Genomic DNA, 23,993 nt, shown 5'->3' on the forward strand with positions numbered 1-23,993 from the left:
TATATGTATATACATATATATATATATACATATATATATACACATACATATATATATACACACATATATATACACATACATATATATATACACATATATACATATATATATATATATATATATATATATACATACATATACATATATACACATATACATACATATATACACATATACATACATATATACACATATACATACATATATACACATATACATACATATATACACATATACATACATATATACACATATACATACATATATACACATATACATACATATATACACATATACATACATACATATATATATACATATACCTATATATACATATACACACTAGATGGTGGCCCAATTCTAATGCATCGGGTATTCTAGAATAGGTATGCGGCCGACGGGGCGCAATTAGCAGAGCAATGTTTAAATTTTGCGCCAAAATCGCTGATTAGTCGCAGCCGCCGCCCGCGACCAATCAGCGAACCGTGTTAGTGAGGAATGGAGAGAGTGTTTAAATTTGGCACCAAAATCGCTGATTGGCCGGCGACCGCGACCAATCAGCAGAGTGGGGTTTAAATTTTGCGCCAATACTGCTGATTGATCTCAGCCAGCGACCGCGATCAATCAGCAGAGCGTTGTTTAAATTTGGCGCCAATCTCGCTGAATGGTCGCGGCTGGCGTCCGCGACCAATTAGCACTGCAGTGTTTAAAAGTCGCGGCAAGATCGGTGATTGGTCACGGCCGTTATTTAAATGTGGAGCCCAAATCGGTGATTGGTCGCGGGCAGCGGCCGCGACCAATCAGCAGAGTGGTGTTTAACTTTAGCGCCAAGATCACTGATTGGTCGCGCTCTCCGCACGAGACCAATCAGCGAATCGTATTGGTGAGGAGCGGGGAGCGGAATCGTATTAGTGAGGATTGGGGAGCGCCGCTGCCTGTGTGGATACTTCCACTCCGAGAAGCCGGGAGATGAGCGACTGCTCGCAGCAGAAGTATCCCGACCCGCAGCGCCGCTCCCCGGTCCTCCCTTCACACCCTAGCCGCTGATGTCCCCACAGTATCCGCATGGTGTTACAAAGGTCCGGACATTTGTGTTAAAAATCGCTGATTGGTCGCTGGCGCTGCCCGCAACCAATCACCGATTTGGGCGCCAAATTTAAATATCGGCCGCGACCAATCACCGATCTTGGCTCCACATTTAAACACCGCTGTGCTGATTGGTCGCGGCCGATATTTAAATTTGGCGCCCAAATCGGTGAGCAACGCGGGATTTCCTGGACAGACAGACAGGATAAGACAATTATATAGTAGATATTATATATATATATATATATATATATATATATATATATATATATATATATATATATATATATATATATATATATATATATATATATATATAGTGTGTATACACACATACATACAGTACAGACCAAACGTTTGGACACCTTCTCATTTAAAGATTTTTCTGTATTTTCATTACTATGAAAATTGTACATTCACACTGAAGGCATCGGAACTATGAATTAACACATGTGGAATTATATACTTAACAAAAAAGTGTGAAACAACTGAAAATATGTCTTATATTCTAGGTTCTTCAAAGTAGCCACCTTTTGCTTTGATGACTGCTTTGCACACTCTTGGCATTCTCTTGATGAGCTTCAAGAGGTAATCACCGAAAATGGTTTTCACTTCACAGGTGTGCCCTGTCTGGTTTAATAAGTGGGATTTCTTGCCTTATAAATGGGGTTGGGACCATCAGTTGTGTAGCACAGAAGTCAGGTGGATACACAGCTGATAGTCCTACTGAATAGACTTTGTCTTCCTTTCCTGGGGCGGTCCTCATATGAGCCAGTTTCTTTGCAGCACTTGATGGTTTTTGCAATTGCACTTGGGGACACTTTCAAAGTTTTCCCAATTTTTTGCGCTGACTGACAATCATTTCTTAAAGTAATGATGGCCGCTCGTTTTTCTTTACTTAGCTGCTTTTTTCTTGCCATAATACAAATTCTAACAGTCTATTCAGTAGGACAGTAGGACCGGCCTCTGAATATCGCCTGGCTTTTAAAAAAAAAAATATATATATATATATATATATATATATAATCATATATAATCTTTTCTCTGAAACGCAAGAGCATTTCAGTGCAAAGCATACATGCCTGCTATAAAGTCATGCTGCTCATGGTTTGAGTAACTGAGTAGCATGAATGATATGAAAGGTTCCCTTCAAGCTGGCCAGTGGAAGTTCAGCTTTTCTTATTTTGAATTTCACAAGACCAGCATCAGAATATGGACCAGGGATTGTCAGATACAAGTGATAGACTAAGTGCACTTGGTGTTTACCGCTATGGTCGGTTGTATATGCTCATGAGGTATATGTCTGAAACTGGCCATATTCTTGATGAATGCCATTGCATCTGTCTGCCCTAGGGCCCCATTGTAAAATGACATGCAAATCTCATTTACATTTATGCAACGTGTTGGTGCTGCATTTTTTTCCACTCCCGAAAAGCACTGTAGAAATTCACAAGTAAAGGGGTTGTCTGATACTTCTGACATTGACCTAGTTAAAGCTAAACCATCGTATAGATTGATGGAGGTGCACCGTTCCATCAACTGTATAGTGACTGCACCCGGATACTGCACATCTGCCCCTGTTCGAATGAATGAGTGGATCTGTAGTATCCTGCTGCGACCACTATACAGCTGCTATTCTCCACAACTGATCATGGATCTGCCATTGATGGATCTATCCTAAGGTTAGGGCACCAATATAAAAGCATTGGACAATCCTTTTTTTTAAAAAAATTGCTACCATTAGCAGAACATTAAAGAGTAACTATCGTGTATGGAGTTTGGATAGATTGAGTATGCTCATTGTAGTGGGGCTAGGCATGCTCTTTTGCGATGTTCCATACACATCCAGTTCAATTGTTTGGCAGAGATGTTCAACTGCTGACCAGTGTGATCACACATGGGTGTTTGGATCAGCCTGACAAGAAGGCCACGTATTTCAATCTTGTCTATCCTCTCTCCAAAATAAAAAAAACTAAGAATTTTTGCATTTCTGAAAATAGATTAACAATTGAGTTTTGAATTGCTTTCTTGTATTGCAGTAACTACAGCTTTACCACAGATGGATTTAATAGTTCTACAGTGAACCGGAATCATCCCTCAGGCACTGGGGTACAAGGTGGGATGGACTGGATGAGAAAGCTGGCATTTCGCTATCGGAAAGTCATTGAAGTTTATGAGAGATACAAGAGTAATGTCAGTGGTGAGTGAGTAATGTGTGATTAACGCAGCATATGATTGGATTCCTTTCACCCTGTGCACTTTTGTATTATATGTTTTGTTGGTTACTTTTTAAAGGCATTGCACAAATGTAGTTGTTTTGTATCATACAATAATAAAATCTAATAAAGCACAAACTTTGTATCCAATAAGAGTAAGAAATTAAGGGTTAAATCTAGGCTGGTTTATTTTTATATACACTACTCAAAAAAATAAAGAGAACACTTAAACAACAGAATATAACTCCCAAGTGAATCAAACTTCTGTGAAATCAAACTTTCCACTTAGGAAGCAACACTGACAATCAATTTCACATGCTGTTGTGCAAATGGAATGTGCAATAGATGTAAATTATTGGCAATTATCAAGACACCCTCAATAAAGGAGTGGTTCTGCAGGTGGGGACCACAGACCACATCTCAGTACCAATGCTTTCTGGCTGATGTTTTGGTCACTTTTGAATGTTGGTTGTGCTTTCACACTCGTGGTAGCATGAGATGGACTCTACAACCCACAGAAGTTGCTCAGGTAGTGCAGCTCATCCAGGATGGCACATCAATGCGAGCTGTGGCAAGAAGGTTTGCTGTGTCTGTCAGCGTAGTGTCCAGAGGCTGGAGGCGCTACCACGAGACAGGCCAGTATACCAGGAGATGTGGAGGGGGCCGTAGGAGGGCAACAACCCAGCAGCAGGACCTCTACCTCCGCCTCTGTGCAAGGAGGAACAGGAGGAGCACTGCCAGAGCCCTGCAAAATGACCTCCAGCAGGCCACAAATGTGCATGTGTGTGCACAAACGGTTAGAAACCGACTCCATGAGGGTGGTATGAGGGCCTGACGTCCACAGATGGGGGTTGCTCACAGCCCAACACCATGCAGTACGCTTGGCATTTGCCACAGAACACCAGGATTGGCAAAGTCGCCACTGGCGCCCTGTGCTCTTCACAGATGAAAGCGGGGTCACACTGAGCACATGTGACAGAATTGACAGTCTGGAGACCCCATGGAGAGCGATCTGCTGCCTGCAACATACTTCAGCATGACCGATTTGGCAGTGAGTCAGTAATGGTATGGAGTGGCATTTCTTTGGAGGGCCGCACAGCCCTCCATGTGCTCACCAGAGGTAGCCTGACTGTCATTAGGTACCGAGATGAGATCCTCAGACCCCTTGTGAGACCATATGCTGGTGCGGTTGGCCCTGGGTTCCCCCTAATGCAGGACAATGCCAGACCTCATGTGGCTGGAGTGTGTCAGCAGTTCCTGCAAGATGAAGGCATTGAAGTTATGGACTGGTCCGCCCATTCCCCAGACCTGAATCTGATTGAGCAAATCTGGGACATCATATCTCGCTCCATCCACCAACCTCACGTTGCACCACAGACTGTACAGGAGTTGGCGGATGCTTTAGTCCAGGTCTGGGAGGAGATCCCACAGGAGACCATCCGCAACCTCATCAGCAGCATGCCCAGGCGTTGTAGGGAGGTCATACAGGCACGTGGAGGCCACACACAATACTGAGCCTCATTTTGACTTGTTTTAAGGACATTACATCAAAGTTGGATCAGCCTGTAGTATGTTTTTCCTCTTTAATTTTGGGGGTGACTCAAAATCCAGGCCTCCATTGGTTAATAAATTTGATTTCCATTGATGATTTGTGTGTGATTTTGTTGTCAGCACATTCAACTCTGTACAGAACAAAGTACACACTTATTCATGAGGATGCAGCTAGGCAGGTCCTGGATGGTAGATGTGTGGTTAGCCTGGCCGTTCCCATATCTCCACTTGTGGGTTTGACCAGGCTATTTTAAGGAGGCTCACCTGCCTCAGAAGTATCTGTATGTGGGAAGAGATAAGGATCTTGTTATGTTGTCCATCTCTTAGTCTCTGGCAGTGACTAAACATTTATCTGAATGGGTGAACCCACATGTGCCTGTATATATATATAATAGTAATAGTTTTTATTTTTATAGCGCCAACATATTCCGCAGCACTTTACAAATTTTAGGGGGGACATATACAGACAATACAGAATAAGCATATCTCATGTCAAAAGGAGTGAGGGCCCTGCTCGCAAGCTTACAGTCTATGAGGAAATGGGGGAGACACAAAAGGTAGAATGTACATATATTGTATAATGCAGCCTTGATATACTATATAGGATAAATAATAATACATGGACTGGTCGCCTGCCAGTATGTGTACAGTCCTGACAGAGGCTATTAAGTGCATGGTTGGTATGAAACTGAAGAAGATATGTATATGGACTTTTTCTCTTGTTTACGGTTTGATGAAGAAAAAGGGAATTAGACCTACGAGTAATTCGATTTCCAGGAAGCCCCTCAGGACAGCACCAGTGGAGATAGTCCGTCCTTGACCTATGACAGGACAGGATCACAGAGAGGTTAAAATGCCCCTCCCACCTCCACCTTCCAGTGTTTTCCAAAGTACCACAGAAGGATGGATGCAAATAGTCTATACGTGCTACTATAACTCATATGTAAGAAACCCTTTGACAGTTTCAGCTCAATCTCGAGCCACGGCTACTTGATGAATGAACGATCTGCAGGAAGATCGATCTTGTGCAAGCCTAAACATAAACATAAGGGAGGGAAAATAAGGGTGCTGTCCTGAGGGACTACCTGGAAATCGAATTACCAATCGGTCCAATTCCCTTTTTCCAATAAGTCCCTCCGGACAGCACCAGTGGAGTAGTACCAAAGTAATAGCACCAGCGTGGGTACAGAAGCACCAAGGACCAAAGTCTCAGGCAAGAACCAGGATAGATATAGAAATGATCTGAAAGATCACAAGAAACAGACAACTAAAGAAATCTGCAAAGATAAATCACAGTAGTGAGTGTCTGATATAGGTCTATAATGGCCAAATTCAGTATGAAAGTTATAAACCAAATAGCAGAAACAGAAAGTGAGACACACCCTGTTGTACCCCAACACTAATAATGAACAGAGGTGATTGTTAGATTATACTTATAACACCACTGCAACGGAATAGACCTAAAAACAAATCTTATTGCCCAGCAAAAGAATGGTGATAGCCATTGCCACAACACAATGAGGACTGCTGCAGACCAATAATAAGTTTGCATATGCTCAGTAACAAAGGACTGTTCCTTCATCAATCTAAAAGGGTTCAGATTAAACCTTGGTTACAGACCAGCTTACCATAGAACAAGGAGTCCTGCAGGACAGAGGCCCTGGATTCCTGGAAGATCAAAGAATAACTGTTAGTATATGGATAAATGGGCAGAGCATCAGAGCATTGAGAGGTTTATACATTACTCATCTAGGATTCACAGACATTTATTATGAATCCTTAGATCTTTACTTGAGATCTAAAGGGCCGGATCTTAATGAAACTAAGGAAATATGCAGTCTGGCAGGTATCCTATGCTGCCATTACCAATGCGGAGTTCCTCATAGAAACAGATGGCTGAGAGACCCATCTAGAAAGATGCAAGCCACAGACCGCTTGACAGGGGGAAGGCAGAGACCCCCCCCCCTCTGTGTCCGTACAACTAAGCTCCTCAGGAGATCTTCACTCTAGGAGCAACCTCTCATGCAACTATCCCCTGTAGAAACAGGAAAAACAATGGAGGGTGGAGGGGCCCTTTAACCTCTCTTATGTTCCTGTCCCACTATAGGTCAAAGAAGGACTACCTCCGCTTATGCTGTCAGGAGGGATGTATTGGAAAAATGCTGTTTTGTGTTGCAGGATGGAACGTTATTGCTGGACTTCAACTGCTCACTGCTTCAACATAAGAACTTTGTGCCTGTGTATACTTAAGAGTCTACCAGAGAGTCGCACTCCTACAATTGGTGGATGAAATGCGGGCATAAGACCACAATGAGCAAAGGTAAGCACTAACTGCAGTCTATGTCCTGGGTGAAGGCAGCTGCAGCAGTGTAAGCACAATTGGGAAACATGGAGGAGCTAAGTAAGCAGCTGGTCCATAACAATATGCAGCAGCCACAGCAGGCCCTGCAGGAAACCAGCAACAGTTCCAGCTGTATCAGCAACAGATACAGCAGATGACACTCTTGGCAGACAGTTGGGCCAGGGAAACTGCACTTTCCCCAAACCAAAGTGATGAGTCCCAGGTAAGAAAGACTAAGAGGGGCATTGCAGAAAATTACTCAGGGTGATGACGTTGAGGCAGTTTTGGAACCTGTGGGAGAAAGCGGTAACGCATGGTAGTCCAGCTGGCAACCCGGCCACGTTTAAGAAACCTTGTCGCATGCTGAGGCCAACGACTTTCCATTTATTGTGTGGCTGGCAATGAGGGTGAAAAAGCATCTTCCAAGACCAATGTGCCCGAGCTGGTTGTGGGGAGACTTTGGAATCACCCAGCTCAGGGATTAAACACTAAAAGATGCTCTTGAGAATGTGCTGGGATCAAATAGTGTTCATCAGGAGCCAGGGGCTTACATGCTGAATCCATATTATGCTATGATTGGGAATCTCTTGTATAGCGTAATCAAGCGAAGGGACGAGGTAATAGAGCAATTGCTGGAGCCAGGACTCTATTGATGCAGAGTGTCAGATATTGCACATTCTCATGTGTTCGGTAGGCATCTAGGAGTAGACCAGACCCAGGAGCGGATCCTCCAGAGGTTCTACTAGCCCGGATGCTACAGAGAAATTTTGAGTTACTGAAGTTCCTCTTCCACATACAAACAAGCTAACCTCCATGGTGGCCAATTTCATAACTATGCGTTCAAACAGAACCTAGATAATGGGCAATGGAACTAAGGGACTTTGGATTTAGTGGGTCCCCTGGCAAAGTCCACTAGAAAACAGCAATATATATTGGTGGACCTAGATTACGCCACACCGTACTTGGAGGGAGTGCTATTGAGAAACTCCTCCTCTAAGTATAGCTTGAGAGTAGTTTCCCATCTTCTCTCGGATGGGTCTTCCCAAGGAAATATTAATGGATCAAGGGACCCAGTTCATGTAAAATGTCATGAGAATGATTTACATAAAGTGCTACGAATTTCGCAGATCAGGACTTCAGTGTACCATCCCCATACAGACAGTCTGGTAGAGAGGCTTAATATAACCCTAAAATGCATGTTGAAAAAGGACAGCAGAGACTGGGTCTGTATATTTCTTTATTCTCCATCAGGAAAGTTCCACAAGCTCCTACGGGTTTTTCCCGCATTCAAACTACTGTACGGCCGACAACCCCATGGACTGCTGAAGGTAATGAAAGAAACCTGGTAAGCGGAGACCTCACCCTACAGAAGTGTTCTAAAACGTGGCCCCGATGCAAGAACATCTTGCCAACTTATTGGCTATCGTGAAAGAGCACCTCCTCAAAGCACAAGTGACAGAGTCCAGGGTGCATTATAGGTTGGCTAGAGTGAGTTCAATTCTGGGGATCGAGTACTTGTCCTGGTGCCCCCCATTGAGAGCAAGTTCCTAGCAAAGTGGCAGGGTCTCTAGGAAATTGGTGAGGTCAACTACAAAGTTCACCAACCAGGAAAAAGGACGTCCTACCAGGTTTATCATGTCAACTTGATCAAATCTTGGCAGGATAGGGTACTTCGAGAAGCTCCTTGCTTTGTGGCCAACTCTGAAGCTAAAGTTGAAGAGGTCAAGGTGGCAGAAACTTTGTTTCACTCTGAAATGCAGCAATATCAGCAGTTGTTGCAGCCAAATAAAGACCTGTTCACGGAGTTACCAAGTCTAAACCAGGTCAATGAGCACGAAATTCTCACGGAGCCTCATGTTCGTGTCAACTTGAAGCTCTATCAGATACCATAAAAAGCCCGACAAGAGGGGATCTCGAAAGAGTCCTAAAGTGTTGGTGGCAAAGTCAGATGGGGGGTGGAAGTTCTTTAACGACTACAGAAAACTTAATGAAGTCTCCAAATTTGACATCTACCCAATGCCCAGTGTGGATGAGCTCATTGAAATATTAGGGCTGGCTCGGTACATCACCACACTCGATTTCACCAAAGGCTACTGGCAAATACCCCTTTCCAAAGAGACCAAGGAAAAAAACGCAATTAGGCTTACCAGTAATTATGTTTCCAGGAGTCCATCCTGACGGTACTACGGAGGACGTCCTTCATATCCTTACAGGGATAGGAAAAGCGAGAAGTTAAAAGCCCCCTCCCACCCACACCACTAAGTGTTAATTCAAGTACCACACTGCAAGTTTTGTTTATTAAATCTCTATACAATGTTACTTCACAAAGCATTAGAAATTTATAGGGGAGGGAACTAACTGTGCAGTCAGGATGGACTACTGGAAACAATTACCGGTAAGTCTAATTCCGGTTTTCCTGGATGTCCCTCCTGACGGCACTATGGAGAATACCAAAGCATGACACATCCTAGGGCGGGGCTACTGCCTGTAGAATCTTCCTACCAAAAGCCATCTGATGCCCAGACAAAATATCTAATTTATAATGTTTGCAAAATGTATTTTTACACTAGACCATGTGGCTTCTCTGCAGATCTGTTCAACAGAAGACCCTGCTCTCTCTGCCCAGGAGGTTTAGACTGCTTTGGTAGAATGGGCTTTTAAACCCATAGAGGGAGACATTTTCTGAAGTATAGGTGGCAGTTATTGTGGATGTAATGCACCTTGCCAAAGTTTGTTTTGAAGCTTTCTTCCCTCTACTTTTATCTCGGTACTGGACAAATAGGTTAGAGTCCTGTTCCCAATCACGAGTAGCTTGGAAGTATGTAATAACCGACTGTCTTACATCTAAAAGAATGCAGGAACTGCTCTTTTCGTTTTTGGGTTGTTGGCAAAAGGAGGGTAAAATCACTTCCTGATTTAAATTCTGAGAGGAAACTACTTTGGGCATGAACGCTGGGTTGAATTCAAGAATTATCTGATTATCAAGAATCTGCAAGTATGGATTTTGCATTGATAAGGCCTGTATTTCCCCTGTCCTCTTAGCCGAAAGTTATGGTCACCAGGAATGCCGTCTTCAGGGATAGACTAGCAATCTTAATATTTTCCCCGAGTTCGTATGGGTGTTTACACAAAGCATTAAGGTCTTGATTTAAGTCCCATGGGGCCATAATCTTCCTTATTCTGGGTCTTCATCTTTGAGTGGCCTTAGAAAACCTAGCCACCCAAGGATGAGAGGCCAAGGGAAAATCAAAAAAGCTTAGAGCTGCTATCTGAATCTTTAGCATTCTAGGCCTTAAACCCTTAATGAACCCAGCTTGAAGGAATTCTAATATCTTAGGAATATTAGGGCGAGATGTATCTATAACAGAGCTGCCACTCTCAGAACAGAATCTCCTCCAGATCTTATAGATGGTGGAAGTGACTGGCTTCCTACTTGCCTGCATTGTGGATATTACCGGATTGGAAAGACCCCGAAATTTCAGGATCTCCCTCTCAGGATCCATGTTGACAGATCGAGTTTCTTCAGGTCGTGGTATAAGACTGGACCCTGAAAGACTAGGTCTTCCCTCAAGGGAATAGGCTCTTCTAGTGAAATCTTTCTTAACAGGGGGAACCAACTTCTCTTCGGCAAATGGGGACTATCAGGAGTACCTTTGCCTGGTCCTCCTGAATCTTTCTCAGGATGCTTGAGATTAAGGCTATTGGGGGGGAAAGGCGTAAGATAGGGTCACACGCCAGACCTGATTCAGGGCATCGATGCCCTCTGGATTGTCCAAAGGGTTTAATGAACAAAACCTCCTGACCCTTGTTGCAAAAAGGTCCACTTGAGGGAAAACCCCAAAGTTGACACAGCTGCTGGAACACTTCTTCGTTTAGTTCCCACTCTGTTGGTCAAACCTTCTTTCTGCTTAAATAATCTGCGACCTTGTTCTGGGAACCATTCAGATGGATTGCTGAGATCAACAGGATTGTTTTTTCGATCAAAAAGAATACTGTTGTCACGTTGTCCGATAGAATCTTTATGTGCTGATTCTTTAGTAGAGGTTGGCTTTGTTTTAGAGTCTGCCACACCTCGCACAGTTCTCTGTAATTGGAAGACTGTGTCTGGATTTCTGGTGGCCAAACAACCTGAAAAAAACTTCCTTCCAGATGGGCTCCCCATCCTTACCTGCTTGCGTCGGTAGTAATGGTTACGCAAGGGAATGTTATCCATGGGATGCCTAATTGAAGATTTTTCGGGTTGATCCATCAATTTAGCGATCTTCTTACCACTGGGTATAAGTAGATTTCTCTGACCAGTGTTATTTGTCTTCTGTCCCAGGCTGATAGAATAGCCCTCTAAAGTTCCCTTGAGTGGGCCTGACTCCATCAGACACAGCGAATACAAGATGTTAAAGTGTCCAGAAACTTCATCGCCATTCTGAGCGCCGGCCTTTTAGAAAAAGACTGATTCTGTCTATCACTATCTTCTGTTTTTCCTTCGGTTAAAAAAGATGATATTCTTGACTCTGAGTCTAGAAGAACCACCAGAAATGTTTTCCTGGTCCCCGGGACTAGGTCCGACTTCTCTAGGTTTATAATCCACCATAGATTCTCTAGGGTGGAAATTGATACCCTTAGATGGGTCTGTAATTCTTAATCCGAGTTGGCCACCAACAGGAAATCATCTAGATAGGGTATTATAAATGAGGTTTTGTTTCCTTAAAAAGGCAACAACCTCTGAAATCAAATTTTGAGAAGACCTTTGGTGCCAATGCAAGACCGAAGAGAAGACACTGAAACTGAAAGTGGCAGATCTCTCCCTGGACTCTTTTTGCAAACAAAAGTATTTTTGTCAGTAAGGGTGAACCGGAACATGGTAATACACATTTTTTAGGTCTACTATTGTGAAAATGACCGCGCTTTTATTCTACAAAGGGGATGGTAGTTTTCATGGATTCCATGCTGAACTTCTTGTATTTTATCCAACGATTCAAGGGTTTTAAATTTATTATGGTACGTAACACGCCGGAGGGTCAGGATGAGAGGTGTCTCGCCGGCAGACAAGAGCCGAGAGGCCACACTGGGAGGAAAGCGGCTCGAGACCCCAGGAGCTCCTCCACTAGACTGGGACATGGCTGAGGAACCCCCACCCCCTCTTCGGGGGGGTATCGACCCCGGACCGCTTGACAGGGGGAAGGAGAGATTGACCCGCCCGATCACTCAATCCACCAGGTAACCTCCTTTCTTCCTGAGGCTTTAACTCCTGCTTCTTCTCCAGCACCTGTCCTTACAGGGACAGGAAAAAACACTAAGTGGTGTGGGTGGGAGGGGGCTTTTAACCTCTTGCGATTCCTGTCCCTGTAAGGATATGAAGGACGTCCTCCATAGTACAGTCAGGAGGAAAGTCCTGGAAAAAAGCCTTGTGCACACTGGATGGATATGTTACCAATATGTCAGAATGCAGTTTGTGTTGCAGGGGGACTTGGGCCACCTTTCAGATGGCCATGGACTAGGTCCTAGCCCCTCACAAAATGCACACAATGGCCTACTTAGATGACCGTCATATTCAGCCAGGATTGGGCTAGTCATCTGAAGAAAGTCCAGGCGATACTTGATGCTCTAAGGAAGGCTGGCTTTACCATCAACGTGAAGAAATGTGCCATCAGGATGGAGGAGGCCAAGTATCTGGGCTATGTTGTAGGCAGGGGGCGAAATCAAACCCCAGATTAACAAAATAGATGTGATGCATATCTAGCCACACCCCTTCACCAAGAGAAAGGTCAGGGCATTCCAGGTAATTGTGGGCTACTACAGGAGATTTGTGCCTAATTTCACTGTGGTACCACTTACTGACCTCCTGAAAGGTACAAAGTCGGCCATTTCTTGGCGGTCACCGGAAGCAGAGGCGGCTTTTCAAAAGCGAAAGCTGACCCACTGTAGGTAACAAGTAAGGATAGTCTGGACTATGAACTCCTTTGAGAAGTCTGGCGCTGATGCATTGATGTAGGGATTTGCGCTGTCATGTCACAGGAGGTAAACGGGGAGGAGAACCCAGTTATCTAATTGAGATAGTGCTTGGCAATTAAATGGGCACTGGATGCCCTAATGTACTATTTGTTGGGACGGAAGTTTAGGTTGGTGTCCAAGCATGCCCCACTGAGATGGATGCAGGAGAATAAAGGAAACAATGCACGGGTAATACAGTGGTTTCTAGCCCCTCAAGACTTCGGCTTCCATGTAGAACATAGGCCTGGGAGACTACATTTGAACACAGATTCTCTCTCAAGTGTACACTATGTTGGCCGAAGACGTCCAGCCCCTGTTTTGGCCAGGGAGGTGGGGGCAATATGTAAGGATGCAGCTGGACAGGTCCTGGATGGAATGTTTGTGTCACCAAGGCGGTTAGCCTCGGTGATGTGAAGCATGGAGAGAAAGCTACAGCAAGCTAGTTGCTGGGAGATTTTTTTTTCTTTTTGTAATGGACCCGGATTTGGGGTTTGAGTTTTTGAAGTATTCATAGCCTGATGCCCCTAAATAAAATACTGAGTGACCAATTACCACCAGAAATCACAATTAATAAATGGAGTCCACCTGTGTGTAATTTATTCTCAGTATAACTACAGCTGTTCTGTGAACGTCTCAGAGGTTTGTTTGAGAACATTAGGGATCAAACAGGACCATAAAAATACCAGACAGGTAAGGGATAAAGTTGTGGAGAAAAGTAAAGCAGGGTTAAGTTATAAAAAAAAATAGCCCAAGCATAGAGTATCTCAAGGAGCACTGTTCAATCCATCATCTAATGGAAGGAGTATGGCACCTTTAGACCTACCCAGACATTGCCATCCACCTAAACTGACATCCCAAGCAAGGAGAGCACTAAGGAGAAGCAAAACCTTAGATATTTACAGTTGGGTATATGCTCATTGTTTCTAAGTAAATAGTATCAGTACATATAAACAACAAAGGGTACTTCATAAACACGGTTTTTGATCAAAAAGAGCGTAAAAGCCATCCCACAATGAAAGGGTGTACCCAAATTGGGACAGTCCTATTTATATTATGGATTAACAAAGAGCAGTGGCGCTGGTAGGTGGTCAGTTGGGCTTGCAGCAAATTTGGAACAAGAGCCACTACTTGTCCGACTGGTATCAGAGTGTGGTACCAAAAATGGTTTCAAATGAGTAAATTCGCACTTCCCTTTAGACCAAGAGTGTGGCTAGTTGGTGTACTAGCTCAATTTTAAAATTAGTATGCGAGTATAAATAGATCAAAATATATAAAAGTATAAAATTATACGATAGTGATGTAACTGTCAATGGATTGACATGAAGTCCCCAGAGTAAATGAGTAGAAAGATTCAAAGTAACAATAAAATTAGTTTATTTAGTATAATTTAAAAGAAGAAAGGGTGGAATAGTTAAATCTAGATGTGGTCTTTGGAACAAGGCTAAAAAGACAATTAAAAGACTGGGGTAAAATAGAATCCTGATGGGATCCGCGGTATGGATTTTCAGAAGGTGCACCGGATGGAAGTTCCTCTGTGGATAGAGAGGAAAGTATATTAATGGCTGTGGTGAGTGCTAGTGTTAGAACCTAGGGCTAATGATAATTACCTGGTGGTGGAGTTCTTGGTGTGGGTTCACAGATGGCGGATACGTCCCTAATATGACAGTGGGATCCGTTTGTGAGATGGTTTTCTAGAAGATCGCAGATTAGTAGTTCTGATAAAAATAGAAGGGTTAAATTGTGACGTTATTGGAGGTGGTAGTTGGGGCCTTGAATTGATAATAATTACCTGGTTTTAGGTGGTCCAATGTGGGCTCATAGGTGACGGGTTCGTCCCATGGGTGGCAGTATAAAACTGATGTTAGTCAGATAGAGTGGGTTAATTCTACTGTCGCCTATTGTGATGGCTAGGCATATAAAAAATGGTATACCTGTAGAAGATTTCAAGGGGGTAGACCTGATGTGGTTAGTCTAGGGGACTAGATGGAGACAGGCCTGCTGGTGTTGCTGTGAATACTGTTTTTGGAGACCTAGGTAAATAATGGAGAGGGTTAATGGTGGTGTAAATGGTCAGGATGGGTCATAATCTGGAGAAAATACCTGGGTTCAGAAGTAGCACCTATAGGTTGGGGAGCCTAAGTTGTAGTATGACAGTATGCCAAGAAATGGCAGGTATCTTCTTTGTACCTCTAGGTGTCAGTTATGGTAGACTGGTCAGATGAATGTAATACTAGACCATGGACCTGCAGGAGGGAGACAGGAACGGAGGGGTTAAATGATAGTGGGCGCTGTCCAGATGGTCGGTCTGTGCAGCGTAGCCTATCAGAGCTGTTCTATAGCAGCTGCTACTGTTTGCTCGTGCGGAGGTTTACAGCTTACCTCCGTTCTGAAGTCCGTTGGTCTGTGTAGCGGAGATGGCTGGCTTACCTCCGTGTGTAGCCTCCGTCTGTTTGGGAAGTGTCCCCAGGCGGGAGAGTGCAGGGAGGAACGAGGAGAGGGGGAGTACAGTCCCGGCCGGTGACTAACACCGCGATGAAGAAAGCCGCAGCTTTCGAAACGCGTAGGAATAGGTCCTTCTGCCACATCGTACTAGCCTAATCACGTGTTCCACACGTGACTGACGTCACGTCAGGTCCTGGAAGGCCCTGCATCGCTAACACAGGCATCGAGGAGTTAGAGTCACCGGCCGGGACTCTACTCCCCCTCTACTCGTTCCTCCCTGCACTCTCCCGCCTGGGGACACTTCCCAAACAGACGGAGGCTACACACGGAGGTAAGCCAGCCATCTCCGCTACACAGACCAACGGACTTCAGAACGGAGGTAAGCTGTAAACCTCCGCACGAGCAAACAGTAGCAGCTGCTATAGAACAGCTCTGATAGCTCCACGAGCCATCAGGCTACGCTGCACAGACCGACCATCTGGACAGCGCCCACTATCATTTAACCCCTCCGTTCCTGTCTCCCTCCTGCAGGTCCATGGTCTAGTATTACATTCATCTGACCAGTCTACCATAACTGACACCTAGAGGTACAAAGAAGATACCTGCCATTTCTTGGCATACTGTCATACTACAACTTAGGCTCCCCAACCTATAGGTGCTACTTCTGAACCCAGGTATTTTCTCCAGATTATGACCCATCCTGACCATTTACACCACCATTAACCCTCTCCATTATTTACCTAGGTCTCCAAAAACAGTATTCACAGCAACACCAGCAGGCCTGTCTCCATCTAGTCCCCTAGACTAACCACATCAGGTCTACCCCCTTGAAATCTTCTACAGGTATACCATTTTTTATATGCCTAGCCATCACAATAGGCGACAGTAGAATTAACCCACTCTGACTTCCATCAGTTTTATACTGCCACCCATGGGACGAACCCGTCACCTATGAGCCCACATTGGACCACCTAAAACCAGGTAATTATTATCAATTCAAGGCCCCAACTACCACCTCCAATAACGTCACAATTTAACCCTTCTTCTATTTTTATCAGAACTACTAATCTGCGATCTTCTAGAAAACCATCTCACAAATGGATCCCACTGTCATATTAGGGACGTATCCGCCATCTGTGAACCCACACCAAGAACTCCACCACCAGGTAATTATCATTAGCCCTAGGTTCTAACACTAGCACTCACCACAGCCATTAATATACTTTCCTCTCTATCCACAGAGGAACTTCCATCCGGTGCACCTTCTGAAAATCCATACCGCGGATCCCATCAGGATTCTATTTTACCCCAGTCTTTTTAGCCTTGTTCCAAAGACCACATCTAGATTTAACTATTCCACCCTTTCTTCTTTTATATTATACTAAATAAACTAATTTTATTGTTACTTTGAATCTTTCCACTCATTTACTCTGGGGACTTCATGTCAATCCATTGACAGTTACATCACTATCGTATAATTTTATACTTATATATTTTGATCTATTTATACTCGCATACTAATTTTAAAATTGAGCTAGTACACCAACTAGCCACACTCTTGGTCTAAAGGGAAGCGCGAATTTACTCATTTGAAACTATATTTGTATTTCAAATATATTTTATATTTAATTAGAGAAGCAGCCAACTCTGGAGGAGAAATCCACAGCTCAGGTGGGAGAATATGTCTACAGGACAACTATTAGTCGTTTTTTCCACAAATTTGGCCTTTATAAAAGAGTGGCAGGAAGAAAACTATTTTTGAAAGGAAGCAATAAGTCTCGTTTGCAGTTTGCAAAAAGTCATGAAGGGGAACACAGCATGTAGAAAAAGGTCTTTGGTCAGATGAGACCCAAGTAGAAATTTTTGGGCTAAATACAAAGCTACACGTGTGACGAAAAACTAACTACACATCGCCGTGAAAACACAATCTCCTCCGTAATACATGGTGGTAGCAGCATCATGCTGTGGGTACGCTTTTCTTCAGCAGGGTCAGGGAAACTGATCAGAGTTCATGAAGATGAATGGAGCTAAAATACTGCTAAATTCTGGAGGAAAATCTATTAGAAGCTGCAAAGACTTGAGATTGGGGCATAGGTTCACCTTCCAGCAGGACAACCACCCTAAACACTGCCAGATCTACAATGAAATGGCTTATATTAAAGCATATTAATGTGTTTGAAAGGTCCAAAGTCCATATCAAGTCCCGTTTATATACATGGGAAAGACTCACTGAGCTCGAGCTAATTTGCAAAGAAGAATGGGCAAAAAAATCAGCCTCTAAATGTGCAAAGCTGGTAGAGACATAGCCCAAAAGACTTGCAGCATTTATTGCAGCAAAAGGCTGTCCTCGACTTAGGGGGATTTGAATACAAATGCACATCACAAATTTCAGACCTACACGTTTTAAATATTTAGAAAACCATGCATCATTGCCATTACATTTCACAACTACTTTCTATTTTGTGTTGGTGAGATCTCTCTCTCTCTCTCTCTATATATATCTATATCTCTATATCTATATCTCTATATCTATATCTCTATATCTATATCTCTATATCTATATCTCTATATCTATATCTCTATATCTATATCTCTATATATATATATATTAGACACACACACACAGTACAGAAGAAAACTTTGGACACACCTCATTTAAAGATTTTTCTGTATTTTCATGACTATGAAAATTGTACATTCACACTGAAGGCATCAAAACTATGAATTAACACATGTGAAATTATATACTTAACAAAAAAGTATGAAACAACTGAAAATATGTCTTATATTCTAGGTTCTTCAAAGTAGCCACCTTTTGCTTTGATGACTGCTTTGCACACTCTTGGCATTCTCTTGATGAGCTTCAAGAGGTAGTCACCGTAAATGGTCTTCACTCCACAGGTGTGCCCTGTCCGGTTTAATAAATGGGATTTCTTGCCTTATAAATGGGGTTGGGACCATCAGTTGTGTTGTGCAGAAGTCTGGTGGACACACAGCTGATAGTCCTACTGAATAGACTGTTAGAATTTGTATTATGGCAAGAAAAAAGCAGCTAAGTAAAGAAAAACGAATGGCCATCATTACTTTAAGAAATGAAGGTCAGTCAGTCCGAAAAATTGGGCAAACTTTGAATGTGTCCGCAAGTGCAGTTGCAAAAACCATCAAGTGCTACAAAGAAACTGGCTCACATGAGGACCGCCCCAGGAAAGGAAGACCAAGAGTCACCTCTGCTTCTGAGGATAAGTTTATCCGAGTCACCAGCCTCAGAAATCGCAGGTTAACAGCAGCTCAGATTAGAGACCAGGTCAATGCCACACAGAGTTCTAGCAGCAGACACATCTCTACAACATCTGTTAAGAGGAGACTTTGAGCAGCAGGCCTTCATGGTAAAATAGCTGCTAGGAAACCACTGCTAAGGACAGGCAACAAGCAGAAGAGACTTGTTTGGGCTAAAGAACACAAGGAATGGACATTAGACCAGTGGAAATCTGTGCTTTGGTCTGACGAGTCCAAATTTGAGATCTTTGGTTCCAATCACCGTGTCTTTGTGCGACGCAGAAAAGGTGAACGGATGGACTCTACATGCCTGGTTCCCACCGTGAAGCATGGAGGAGGAGGTGTGATGATGTGGGGGTGCTTTGCTGGTGACATTGTTGGGGATTTATTCAAAATTGAAGGCATACTGAACCAGCATAGCTACCACAGCATCTTGCAGCGGCATGCTATTCCATCCGGTTTGCGTTTAGTTGGACCATCATATATTTTTCAACAGGACAATGACCCCAAACACACCTCCAGGCTGTGTAAGGGCTATTTGACCAAGAAGGAGAGTGATGGGGTGCTACGCCAGATGACCTGGCATCCAGAGTCACCAGACCTGAACCCAATCGAGATGGTTTGGCGTGAGCTGGACCGCAGAGTGAAGGCAAAAGGGCCAACAAGTGCGAAGCATCTCTGGAAACTCCTTCAAGATTGTTGGAAAACCATTTCCGGTGACTACCTCTTGAAGCTCATCAAGAGAATGCCAAGAGTGTGCAAAGCAGTCATCAAAGCAAAAGGTGGCTACTTTGAAGAACCTAGAATATAAGACATATTTTCAGTTATTTCACACTTTTTTATTAAGTATATAATTCCACATGTGTTAATTCATAGTTCTGATGCCTTCAGTGTGAATGTACAATTTTCAAAGTCATGAAAATACAGAAAAATCTTTAAATGAGAAGGTGTGGCCAAACTTTTGGTCTGTACTGTACATAATAAAAAAAAAAAATATATATATATATATATATATATATATATATATATATATATATATATATATATATATATATATATATATATATATGTGCTGCCCCCATCGGTTCCCCACCATCATATCCTGGTATGCATGGCACCCTTCACTCCCAATCCTGGTATGCATGGCACCCTTCACCCCCAAACCTGGTATGCATGGCCCCCTCATCCAGAATCCTGGTATGCATAATCCTGGCATGCATGGCAACCCTCATCCCCAATCCTGGAATGCATGGCACCAAGCATCCCTATTCTGATATGTATGGTACTCCTCATTCTGGTATACAGTGCCTACAAGTAGTATTCAACCCCCTGCAGATTTAGCTGGTTGACACATGCGGAATTAACTTGGCATTGTGACATTTGTACTGTAGATCAGCCTGGAAGTGGGAAATGCACTGCAGCAAATTTTGTTTTTGTTTTTTTTTTTGTTTTTTTTTAAACGTAAAAAGTTAATTCAGAGTGTCATTTATTATTCAACCCCTCAAACCACAAGAATTCTGTTTGGTCCCCCTAAAGTATTAAGAAGTAGTTCAGGCACCAAGAATAATGAGCTTCACATGTGTGGATTAAAGATCTCTTTTGCCAGCCTTTTCTGACTATTTAAGACCCTCCCCAAACTTGTGAACAGCACTCAGACATGGTCAACATGGGAAAGACAAAGGAGCATTCCAAGGCCATCAGAGACAAGATCGTGGAGGGTCACAAGGCTGGCAAGGGGTACAAAACCCTTTCCAAGGAGTTGGGCCTACCTGTCTCCACTGTTGGGAGCATCATCCGTAAGTGGAAGGCTTATGGAACTACTGTTAGCCTTCCACGGCCAGGACAGCCTTTGAAAGTGTCCTCCCGTGCCGAGGCCAGGCTTGTCCGAAGAGTCAAGGCTAACCCAAGGACAACAAGGAAGGAGCTCCAGGAAGATCTCATAGCAGTGGGGACATTGGTTTCAGTCAATACCATAAGTAACGTACTCCACCGCAATGGTCTCCGTTCCAGACGAGGCCGTAAGGTACCTTTACTTTCAAAGCGTCATGTCAAGGCTCGTCTACAGTTTGCTCATGATCACTTGGAGGACTCTGAGACAGACTGGTTCAAGGTTCTATGGTCTGATGAGACCAAGATCGAGATCTTTGGTGCCAACCACACACGTGACGTTTGGAGACTGGATGGCACTGCATACGACCCCAAGAATACCATCCCTACAGTCAAGCATGGTGGTGGCAGCATCATGCTGTGGGGCTGTTTCTCTGCCAAGGGGCCTGGCCATCTGGTCCGCATCCATGGGAAGATGGATAGCACGGCCTACCTGGAGATTTTGGCCAAGAACCTCCGCTCCTCCATCAAGGATCTTAAGATGGGTCGTAATTTCATCTTCCAACCAGACAACGACCCAAAGCACACAGCCAAGAAAACCAAGGCCTGGTTCAAGAGGGAAAAAGTCAAGGTGTTGGAGTGGCCTAGTCAGTCTCCTGACCTTAACCCAATTGAAAACTTGTGGAAGGAGCTCAAGAATAAAGTCCACATGAGACACCCAAAGAACCTAGATAACTTGGAGAAGATCTGCATGGAGGAGTGGGCCAAGATAACTCCACAGACCTGTGCTGGCCTGATCAGGTCTTATAAAAGACGATTATTAGCTGTAATTGCAAACAAGGGTTATTCCACAAAATATTAAACATAAGGGTTGTATAATAATTGACCCACACTTTTATGTTTAAAATGTAATAAAATTCAACTGAGCAACATAACTTTTTGGTTTGTAAGATCTATGCTTCTGTTCATAAAACCTACTCTCATTTGCAGTTTGAAGGCTCTAACTTATTTGCATCTTATCAAACCAGCTAAATCTGCAGGGGGTTGAATACTACTTGTAGGCACTGTACATGGCACCGCTCATCCTTATCCTGGTATGCATGGGCCCCTCTCTCCCTTCCTGGTATGCATGGCACTCCTCATCCCTATTCTGGTATGCATGGTACCCCGTCCCTCATCCCTATACTGGTATGTATGGTAACCCTCATCCTGGTATGGATGGTGCCCCTCATCCCAATCCTGGCATGCATGGCGCCCTCATACCCAATCCTGGAATGCATGGCACTCCTCATCCCCAATCCTGGTATGTATGGCATCCTTCATTCCCAATCCTGGCATGCATGGCACCACTCAATCCCAATCCTGGTATGCATGGCGCCCCTCATTCCCCAATCCTGGTATGCATGGCACCCCTTATCCCCAATCCTGGTATGCATGGCACCACTCATCCCCAATCCTGGTATGCATGGCACCCCTCAACCCCAATCCTGGTATGCATGGCACCCCTCATCCCCAATCCTGGTATGCATGGCACCCCTCATCCCCAATCCTGGTATGCATGGCACCACTCATCCCCAATCCTGGTATGCATGGCACCACTCATCCCCAATCCTGGTATGCATGGCACCACTCATCCCCAATCCTGGTATGCATGGCACCACTCATCCCCAATCCTGGTATGCATAGCACCACTCATCCGCAATCCTGGTATGCATGGCACCACTCATCTGCAATCCTGGTATGCATGGCTCCATAATCCCTATTCTGGTATGTATGGTACCCCTCATCCTGGTATGTATGGCCTCCTCATTCCCCAATTCTGGTATGCATGGCACCCCATCCCTCATCCTGATATGCATGGTACTCCTCATCCCTATTCTGGTATGTATGGCACCCCTCATCCTACAATACTGGTATGTGTAGCACCCCATCCCTCATCCTGGTATGCATGGCACCACTCATCCCCCAAACCTGGTATGCATGGCACCCCATCCCTCATCCTGGTATGTATGGCACCCCTCATACCCATCCTGGTATGCATGGCACCCCTCATCCCTCTTCCTGGTATGTATTGCACCCTTCATCCTGGTATGCATGGCCCCCCTCATAATCCTTGTATGTATGGCCCCCTTCATCCTTCATCCTGGTATGCTTGGCACCCCTCATCCTTGTATGCTTCGAACCCTCTGATCCCCATGATACTGCACACAAAAAATAAACAATTATACTCACCTCCTCTCTCCTCCAGCACTGTGTCCTACTCAGCTGCCGACAGGGATCTCATTGTGTGAGCAGCGCATGGAATAACAGCCATGCGCCCTCACACTGTGAGATGCTCTGCAGGAATAGTCACTGCTCCCCACGTCGGGACGGTGTGCGTGGGGAGCAGTGATCATTCACTCTACTTAATAGAGCGCACACTGTACTCGCAGCGCGGCTCCTGCTGCCACTATGCGGTCTGTGTGCCCGCAATTAAAGACCATGTATATTCACTACAATCCACTCCCATGCAACTTTATTTTGTAAGTTGTATTACTAATGGTAGATGTAAATTGATTAGTATTAGTAATATGTTAGCAACTATTGTGACCGCACTTGAAAAAAACTGATGTATTAAACCAAGTCTTTTTTGTGGGAGATTAATTCAAGAATGAGCTAGGTGCCAAGATACTCCCCAATGTGGGGGCTCTATTAGCTGTAAATCATACCGGATTACAAATATTTTTTTTTAAGTTTACTATCCTGATGTAGCATGGGAATATATATTATGATTTTCTTGATTTCTGGAAATTGTGGGCTGTATTGTGTCACAAATGTTATAGAATTAGAACTGGTCAAATTATCGGGTTTTTTCTTTTAGAATATTCTGCTGCCTCTCCTCTCCACAGAATCTAGGGATCTTTCCAACATCCATTCTGAATATTTGCGGTGTCGTAATCTTTGATTGACTAGGGTGGCTTCTTGTATGTTGTATGTATTTTATATTAGACGTTGTATTTCTTCTAATGCTAGCATGTAGGGCTGTGTAGTCGGAGCCAGTATAAAATGGACCGACGCCGACTCCTAAAATATATGATAAATTGGATACAGTAGTTCAATGCAGTTTGTGGGGAATATTTTTTCATAAGAATTCGGGAAAGTTATGAAATATCCTATAAATGTCTGTCCTATTCCTGATAAAAGGGTCAAGACTTTTAGCTGACATTAATCTGTGTTACAGTAAATTTATCACTTAAACATGAGCCATGTATGAGGGAGTCGGAGTC

The 23,993-nt window shown here is 43.8% G+C and overlaps 1 protein-coding gene across 8 annotated transcripts in view; it reads right to left on the minus strand.

Moving 5' to 3' along the window:
- Positions 1-23,993, minus strand: part of EYA3 (EYA transcriptional coactivator and phosphatase 3) — a 373,281-nt gene that overhangs the window by 159,301 nt on the left and 189,987 nt on the right. For 5 of the 8 annotated variants that reach the window (XM_073664982.1, XM_073664980.1, XM_073664984.1 and 2 more), the window contains 2 exons: positions 9,342-9,400; positions 6,482-6,521 (listed from right to left, as the gene is read on the minus strand). The exons of 2 other annotated variants lie outside the window; for them this stretch is intronic. In XM_073664982.1, the coding sequence (XP_073521083.1) occupies positions 6,482-6,521; positions 9,342-9,400 (99 nt within the window). The remainder of the gene's footprint in view (positions 1-6,481; positions 6,522-9,341; positions 9,401-23,993) is intronic. One more of the 8 variants, XM_073664988.1, reaches the window with a different exon arrangement.

The sequence above is a fragment of the Phyllobates terribilis genome, unplaced genomic scaffold (assembly GCF_046119375.1).
Source record: "Phyllobates terribilis strain yellow unplaced genomic scaffold, ASM4611937v1 Scaffold_181__1_contigs__length_3860067, whole genome shotgun sequence".
Classification (NCBI taxonomy): Eukaryota; Metazoa; Chordata; class Amphibia; order Anura; family Dendrobatidae; genus Phyllobates; species Phyllobates terribilis.